General features: G+C 43.9%; 1 protein-coding gene across 1 annotated transcript in view; it reads right to left on the reverse strand.

Moving 5' to 3' along the window:
• Window positions 1-847: 847 nt before the first annotated feature.
• The window catches only part of MUC6 (mucin 6, oligomeric mucus/gel-forming), a 59562-nt gene continuing 52032 nt past the window's right edge, over window positions 848-8377 (reverse strand). Inside the window, exons 31-36 of the mRNA XM_044426076.1 lie at window positions 5895-5939; window positions 5326-5787; window positions 4377-4919; window positions 3741-3794; window positions 2062-2164; window positions 848-1025 (exon numbers count right to left, since the gene is read on the reverse strand). Of these exons, the coding sequence (XP_044282011.1) occupies window positions 848-1025; window positions 2062-2164; window positions 3741-3794; window positions 4377-4919; window positions 5326-5787; window positions 5895-5939 (1385 nt within the window). The remainder of the gene's footprint in view (window positions 1026-2061; window positions 2165-3740; window positions 3795-4376; window positions 4920-5325; window positions 5788-5894; window positions 5940-8377) is intronic.

The raw sequence follows: 8377 nt of genomic DNA on the forward strand, positions 1-8377 counted from the left end.
AGGCAGAGAGGCCGTGACTGGCCCAAAGTCACCCAGTGAGCCTCCTAGTTGAGTGAGGACTAGAACCCAGATCTCCTCAGTCCCAGTCCAGTAGTCCTGGACACTAACCCTAACCACTACACCACTTTGTTTTCAGTAGTCCCACATTCTATCCCAACAAGTACCTCCTAAACCTTACAGTGTGGAATATTACTGTTCAGAATTCCAGCCAGTCATGCCATTTTGCAAGACGTTTCATCCCATTTGCTGTCCCTTCTGGTTTTCAAGTCCCCACTGGACTAATTTGGGTCCCCTGTCCTTAATTCATTTTCTGTTTTTCCTTCTGCTGCAAACCTTGGGGAACCCCTTCCTGATATTGCCCTCTTGCACATGGATTGTGCTACATAAAGATCATGACAGTGGATTCACTGCTAGTAGATGCCATATTTTAGTGTTGATGCTTTCATTATGCTTACCACTTCAATAATATAGTTGCAAAGAGTTATATAAATTTGAGGAATGAATTGGATTATGATAATCACTCACTCACCATTAGAAATCAGGATAAGCAGCTAATCTCTTTAATAAAGCTATTAACTATTTTACAATTTTCAGGTAGATATTGCTTTAGTGAAATAAAGCAAACACATTTTTTGCCATCTGATGCCCAAAATAATGAATAAATTAATATGACAATTGATCAGTAACAGCTTTTTGCAGAGTGTCTTAGTTTTCTTCCCAACATTTGGAGCAATTCATACAAATAAAGGATTTCTACTGTCAGATTTTGTTTGCAGTGTAAGCAGCGATTGATAGTTTATTTTCAGCATCCCTTTGGCAAGTAGCAATTGACATCCTTGTAATCTGGCTAGTGTGCACATCCGTTAAAGTTGCATATACAATCACCAAAGATTAAGATTTCTTTAATCAGTGGCTTCTGTGGGTTTTCTGGGTCTGGACAAGGCATTTCCAGTTCCTTCCTGTAGTATGTTTTTGGCATGCAGCAGCCACACTCTGTTTGTATCATCATATTGTCAATGTTCGGCCTGTGAAAGAGAAAAGATATTTTTTTTAGATATTCTGTGCATGTATGTGTACCGACCTACTTTTAAAAAAAGGTTGTAATCAAAATAAAATGTTCAGCTTCCAATGTGATTTACTAAGAAGCTCACTGCACAATCCCACATGGTAAACCTCTTTTGGAGCGGACCACTTCACATGTTTGAATGCTCTTTCTGGGGGCTAAAAAATGCTCTACATGTAGGAAATTTAAGATGTTAAGAAGTTAGGAGTTATTTCTAAAAGTAAGTGCAGGAGAACATTCATGCATGTGACACTTCTCATATAATTGCTTCTAAGTGTTTTTATCAGTCATTATGATATTGAAATTTTCCATTTTTACATGATCTGTGTACATGTTTATCCCTAGATGGAAACTTTGAGCTGAAGAAAAGTCATGGATGAAGGGGAACTTAGAGTGGAAAATAAATCAAAGCAGCACCTGTGTTCTTTAAAGGAAACAGAAATATTCTCAGTTGGTTCACACCCCTAGCTTTTTGCTATAACTCAGACAAATCCATGACCCTAAAAATGCAACTACCAGTCAAGAGTCAGCCACAAGAATGGAGACTCCCATAACAATAGCACTCCTACCAAAAGCAAGAAAGTATGACTAGAATAACTGAGAGCTTCCAGATAGGATGTGAACTACTAAATTGCACCCCCTGTCAATGGGCGGTAACCAGATAGAGGGTACTGGGGCTGTGTTGCACCATTCTCGGAACTTCCTCTCTAAGGATGTTCCCCTGGCACCTGTTGTTTTATTCTGTAGATGTCACCCAAAACTTTCATTAAGGGTGAGGAAAACTGTTTACTCGTTTTAAATAGATAAATCAATTCTGTGCACGTTTAGACAGAAAAAGTCCTAGAACTCCAAGCATTCCCCAGCCAGGATACAACATCAGCGTTAATTAAAATACATTGACAGTATTGATGGCAATTAAACTATATTGGCAGTATTTACTTAACATTCCTTTTAATCATATATTAGGCAAAAGCCTTAACAGCTGGAGAGAGTCTTACTTTGCTGATGATGGACACATTCCTTCACAGCGGGTCAAAGTGACATTTGCAACACACCCCTTGTAAGTCACTGTTTCTTCATATTCAACAGGTTCGCATCGCCCTATAAACATTTTAAAAAATGACAGTTAATATACTAGCAACACCTGGAGTGTGGCAAATCTTCTGGCAATATACATGACAGCCCATATTGAATTCTGTAGGCTGTCAATGCACAGTGCTGATACTCAGTGTGATGAAAATGGGATAGCAATTTTCAGTATACCCTGTGTTCAGTCTCAGCCGAGTCGTATGGCCCTTTTAGACTATGCTACTTCATGTTTAAGTGCCATGTGAGTCCATGCATGACTTCTTTACCTCCATCTGCAGATCTGTGTAGTGTGACAATGTCATAATATCAAGTTGCAATCCCATGCATGTTCAGACTGAAAGAAGTCCTACAATGCCTGCTCCAGCCTCCATGGCGCGCTGGTGCATGCAAGGGCTGGTGGGACCTTCCCTCTGCCTAAATATGCATAGGATTGCACCATGAAAGGCACAATCCTATGGCCTCCTGACCTCATCTGGTGGTGGGGAGGATTTGGGGGTTTTGGACTCCCAGCCCCATGGTGCTCTGACTTTGATGGCTGGGCCTCTGCCCTGCCCTGCCCTGCCCTCCTTGCAGAATTGTGCTGTCTGGCTTTCTGGACATGGAAATGTGCTGCAGAGAGTGGGGCAAGAAAATGCTAGTGGGAGGGGAGGGGAGGGGAGGGGAGGGGAGGATGTGGCTAGGGCTGTATACCTACAGGATTCCTATTTGTGTCCCAGCCTCCTTCCTTGCCCCTGCCTGGACCTTTGTCTCTACAGCCTGAAATGGCTGTATAGAGAAAAGGCACACTGTGAGGCATGCTGGTGGCAGAGACTGCCAGAGACTGCCAATTGTACTGCTTCAGCCACTTGATGCTCAGAAGCCTCTGAGTTCAGAGGCTACCTTGCATCTCAGGCAGGAGCAGTACAATTGCGCCCTAAGTTGTTCTAAGCCACAGGTGGAGAAGCTGTTGGCCTTCCGTATATTTCATGAACCTGACTGTTGGCCATGTTGGATGGTGCTGATGGGAGTTCTAGTCCATCAGAATCTGAAGGCTTACAAGTCTAGTAAATATTGGATTTGACTGGGTATATATAAATACTAATTTGAGCTATCCACCAAAGATGCATGCAGTTCATGTTGAACAACACTGAGATCATTTGGCATAATCTTGGAAAACAAGAACATGAACCAGCCATACAGAATGGTTTCAGAAATATACAGGATATAGTTCTGCTCACAGAACTAGTTTGCTTTATCAAGGGCAACACAACTTAGAAAAAAATTCATATGCAAATGATCATGGTCCATTAATTAGAGGGATAATACATTCAAAATGGGGTTTATCTGCACTACATTTTTTCCACTGTTATAAATAGGAAAATCTAAACAAGGAAAGAATAATGAGAACATTTTGTCGTATGTGCATAGGTAGCTTTTTAACTCAAAAAGCATCTGTTGTATCTGTTGTGCAGCCCAGGTCTATGCATGTTTTACTTGGAAGAAAGTGCCGCTGGTTTCAAAAGGCTTTCTTTCAAATTAAGTGTGTAGAGGCCTGCAGCCTCAGGAAACCAATCACTCATGCCTGTGTATTTTACTTAGAACAACTCACTCGGTGGTCCTGTGGTGGTTGGAACAATTGTTGCTGTAGTATTGTGGATGGGAGCTGCAGAAATAGGAGCAAGACATGGATTAAAAAACAGAGCCAACACTCCTCAGTAAAATACTGTCTGTCTCATCCTGAGTCCACCTAACGTCATCCTGTTATTTACTATATTCTGCTAAATTGCACTTGCACCCCAATTTCCATGCCAACATGTCCCTCATATTCCCCTCCAAGATGCATTTGAGACTGCAGAGGATGCTCCCAGTGTGGTCCTTTCTGTGCCGACTGTGAGGGGAGTGAGGTGGGAGCTCAGCTTTCAGAGTCCCAGCACAGAAGTCCTCAGTTCTTCCAGAGTCTCAGCACCAAGGTTCTCAGACCAAAGATCTGTAGCCCCAAAGATTCCTGTAGGACCCCCGCCCCACAAGACTCCTGTAGCAACATATTCCATTTGCGGTTGGAAAAGGTAGGCAAAACCAGAAGTGATAGAACATAACTCAAATATTATGATGAAATAACTATATTCATTTTAAAGGTTCAGAGCTTCATAACATAAACATACCAAACATAAATAAAACATACCAAACATACCAAAAATAAATGAAGTAGTGCCTATTTGATGAAATAGATCAACAGAAAACTCACCGGTAGGTTTACTTGATGTGTGTGATACAGAGGTAGTCTCCAGAGTCACAGTACTAACTGTCAGGGAACTGGTCGAGGTAGTTATTGGGATATTGGTGGTAGTAGTGCTTGAAGGTAAGGATATTGGAGGACTACTGGTAGCCTCTGTAGAAACTGTGCTGATAGGAATGGTTGGAGTACTGATAATAAGTGTAGTGCTAGGGCTAGTAGTTGTGAAAAATGTGGTGGGTGTGTTTGTTGGCGTATTGGTAGAAATGGAAGTAACCACTGAGGACACAGTTGGAGTAACTGGGGTGGTTATGTTCGAAGAGGTTGTAGAAATTTTGGTGGTTGTTATGGTTGTTGGAGTATATGTGCTAGCTGTACTGGTTACAGTGGAGGTACTGGTTGGGGTGGTCATGGTTGGGATTATAGGAGTGGTCCTGGGTGTGCCGGTCCACTTAGACTGTGTTGTTACTGTGCTTCTGGATGTCGAGGATGGAGGACTGGTTGGTGTTGTCTTTGGAGAACTGCTGCTGGTAGATATTGGTGGAGCTGTAGAGACTACAAAAAGAAGAGAAAAAAGAAATAGGGCAAATCCAAGTGTTAGGATTGTGCAGGCAAGTCAAGACAAAGGAAACTTTATCCAGTCTTATGATGCAGGTGTTCACCTGTACACCTTGGTGTTAGACTCGGGATGGTTGCTGTAGCACAGATGACCATGAGAAAGGGCAAAGGAAACCAACTAAGCAGCAGTTGAACTCTCAATTGAGAAACATGCCACTCTGACAAATGAAGAGACGCCCCAAAACTTCCTTAGCAGGATGGTATTCCCCTAAGTGTGGCTGCACTATAATGGAGCCAAAGTGGGAATGCAAGTACTCTCTGGAGATGAAATTTGGATGCATTTTCAGAGGCTCTGGATGATAGTCAGTGGGCAAGCCTTTGAAGGGCAATGAACAAAGCTTACCACGGGTGGTTTTTGTAGCTGTAGTTGCAGGAGTTCTAGTGGCTGGAGTTTTGGTCGTTTCTGTAGTGGCAGGGGTAGCAGTGCTGCGGGTTGTGGTGGTTGGTGTCGTTACCGGAGTACTGGTTGAAGTGGACGTAGCTGTTCTGGGCATGGTTGAACTAGTAGGTATTGTAAGGGTTGTTTTCAAGGTGGATGAACGAGAGGTTAGTGGTGCTGTTGTACTATGTATTGTGTGTGTGCTTGTTGCAGTAGATATGGTGGGAAAGGCAGTAGAGGTAGTTGTCTCCTTGATTACGGGTTGCGGTGTAATTGTGGAGGCTGTGATGGTAAATACAGAGACTGTGGAGATAGTACTGGTCCTGGGCATGCTTGATCCAGTGGCCCTTGTTGTTGTATACAACGAACTGGTTGCAGTTGTTTTTGGCATACTGCTGGGTTCTGGTGTTTGTTGAGATGTGGAGACTGCAAATTAAAAGCAACACAGGCAAAGTGTTGCACAGACAAAACAATAAACATGGAAAGAACAAAAATCATCAAACTTGATCCAACCGGGTAATTTAAATCTTTACCTGTAAGAGTTGGTCTTGGAACCTCACTGGATATTTTTGGTGTTGCTGTCATAAAAAAGAAAAGATTCAGGTGAACAGGCAAAGAAGCAGCCAGTTAGCATTTGCACCCAGGTTTGAGAAGGATGCCAAATCATTGAACTAGGGAACTCAATGTCCTTTTGCAGCAGGATGTAGGTAGCTAAGACAAGTAATATGGGGAAATAGGTAACAATCCAATTAATTGTTGAAGAGAAAGCGTAGACAACTGATTTAGGAGCATTGTTAGGAGGTGATGATCAGGCGCCTCCTAAAGAAGGCTACCTTGGATCTGAAGGATGTCACCAACTACAGGCCTGTGGCCAGCACCTCCTTCTTGGGCAAGGTCCTTGAATGGGCAGTGGCACAGCAGCTCCAGGTACTCTTGGAGGAAACTGACCATCTTAATCCAGTCTGGCTCTAGGTCTGAGTTTGGCATGGAGACAGCCTGCGTTGTCCTGTATGATAACCTTTGCCAGGAGAAAGACAGGGGGAGCACATCCCTGTTGGTTCTCCTGGACCTCTCAGCAGCTTTTGATACCATCAATCATGGTATCCTTCTGGAGAGGCTGGCTTGGTTGGGAGTAGATGACAATCCCTTTACAGTGGTTCACTCCTACCTGGACAGCCATTTCTAGAAGGTGGTGCTGGGGATCAGCACCATGACTTTTGTGCCATGGAGTGCCACAAGGATCGATACTTTCCCCCATACTCTTCAACAATGGAACTGCTGGGAGAAGTAATTAAATGCTTTTGATTTAATTAATTTTATAATTATTTCTATTAGAACATATTCCTGATTATATACAGTGTTTATTAATGTGATATTTTAATTGGCTTTATCTTGTGATTGTATCGTGTAACCCTATTCTACCAGTGTATTTTATGCTTTAAATTTTTAATTCGTTGTTAAGTTATCCTGAGAGTCACTGATTAAATAGGAATGGTATAAAAATGCCTTGAATAAATAATTAAAATGTTACAAAAAGAATTAACTTTTGTGTAAAGGTATGATATTCCCAGATTTAAAAATGGAATTTTAGTAGGTGAGAAAAGATAGGTGCCAAGGTGTTTTCTGGAAACTGTGCATTCTGCAGTACCTAGTAAGACTGCAAGGATGATTCTCATAACACAGCTACTGAAGGATAGCAAGCAAACTCTGCAAGTGCTGCCTCTGAAAGTACTGCTCCTTACCAGAGGAAGCTAAAATTGTAATGGTAGACGTTAACAGTGGTAATGCAGTAAAATCAAAGGGAAGAAAAAAGAAAAGTGGTACCCAGTAAATAGGAAGACAGAAAGGTAACTTTTGGCACGTGAATTTTGAGGCAAACAGAAACACTTGTTTCAGTAAGCAGGGAGGAAAACAAAGGCTAGAAGCAAAAGTTGCTGGAAACCCAATCTTGTGGAGCGTTCTGGTGGGAATGTGGATCAAGGAATACACCTCGATCTCAAATGGAACTCAGGGTGGAAACTCCACAAATGCTTTTCACAGCTTAGTAATTGAAAGAAATTCATCCAAACAAGCCACTGGTGGTGGTGGGGGGAGTTTGGATGGTGAAGGTAACAGAAATGTTTCTAAGTGCAGAAGTTGGAAAGAGTGTGGTTAAGAGGGTGCCACTTAGGAGAGAGCAACATCGGGGACTACTTGTAATAGTGGTACTGGTAGAAAAAGTTCTGATGTAGAACACGGTGTTGACAAGGTGCTTGTGGAAGAAGGTCTGCCAGTTGGAAATGTGGAGAAATGGATGTAACTGGTAGTACTGTTCTAATTGACTGGCCTAACTATGGTACATTGACAGGAGACAATCTGGGGGTGGGCATACCAGTGATATCATATGCAGTTTAATGAGATAGTGCGAGGAGCTGGGGGTTCCTGTAGGAGGGGGTTCCCTGACATTGCGGTGCGCAGGACATAGGATTGGAGCAGTAGAGGTTGACCTGGTGGTCATTGTAAAACCCAAGGGAAGAGAAAGGGAGAACTGGTACCCAGGCAACAGCTGGAACAAAGACAGCGCTCAGCACATACAGTGTGGGTGGCCAGCCAGGGCAGGTGCTGGAGCACGTGGGAAGGGGCCCGCATGCTCAGCAGGCAGGGTGGCATCCCCCCGTATCCTGTGGTCCCCTGTTGTCAATGTGGTGACAAGGCACCTCCCTCACCTGAAGGCTGAGTGCGCAGCCAATGCCTAGATGTTCACCTGGCCAACGTCCCACGGGTGGCCTGCAGGGGAGCGATGGGCGACACTTACCCGTGGAGCTCACGACGGTGGTGGTCGCAGGTGTGGTTGAGTGCGACGGAGCGGGAGTGGGCGTGCTGGTGTTGGTTGTAGTCGTGGGAGTGGTGGTGGGCGGCGTACTCGAGGGAACCGTCGTGGTGACAGTGGTTGGCGGCGGAGCCGTGGATGGGACTGGAGTGGAGGTCTTCACTGTGGTGGGGGTGGCGTGCGTGGTGGAGGGCGTGGGTGGCGGCG

The sequence above is a fragment of the Varanus komodoensis genome, unplaced genomic scaffold (assembly GCF_004798865.1).
Source record: "Varanus komodoensis strain SLA01 unplaced genomic scaffold, ASM479886v1 scaffold16, whole genome shotgun sequence".
Taxonomy (NCBI): domain Eukaryota; kingdom Metazoa; phylum Chordata; class Lepidosauria; order Squamata; family Varanidae; genus Varanus; species Varanus komodoensis.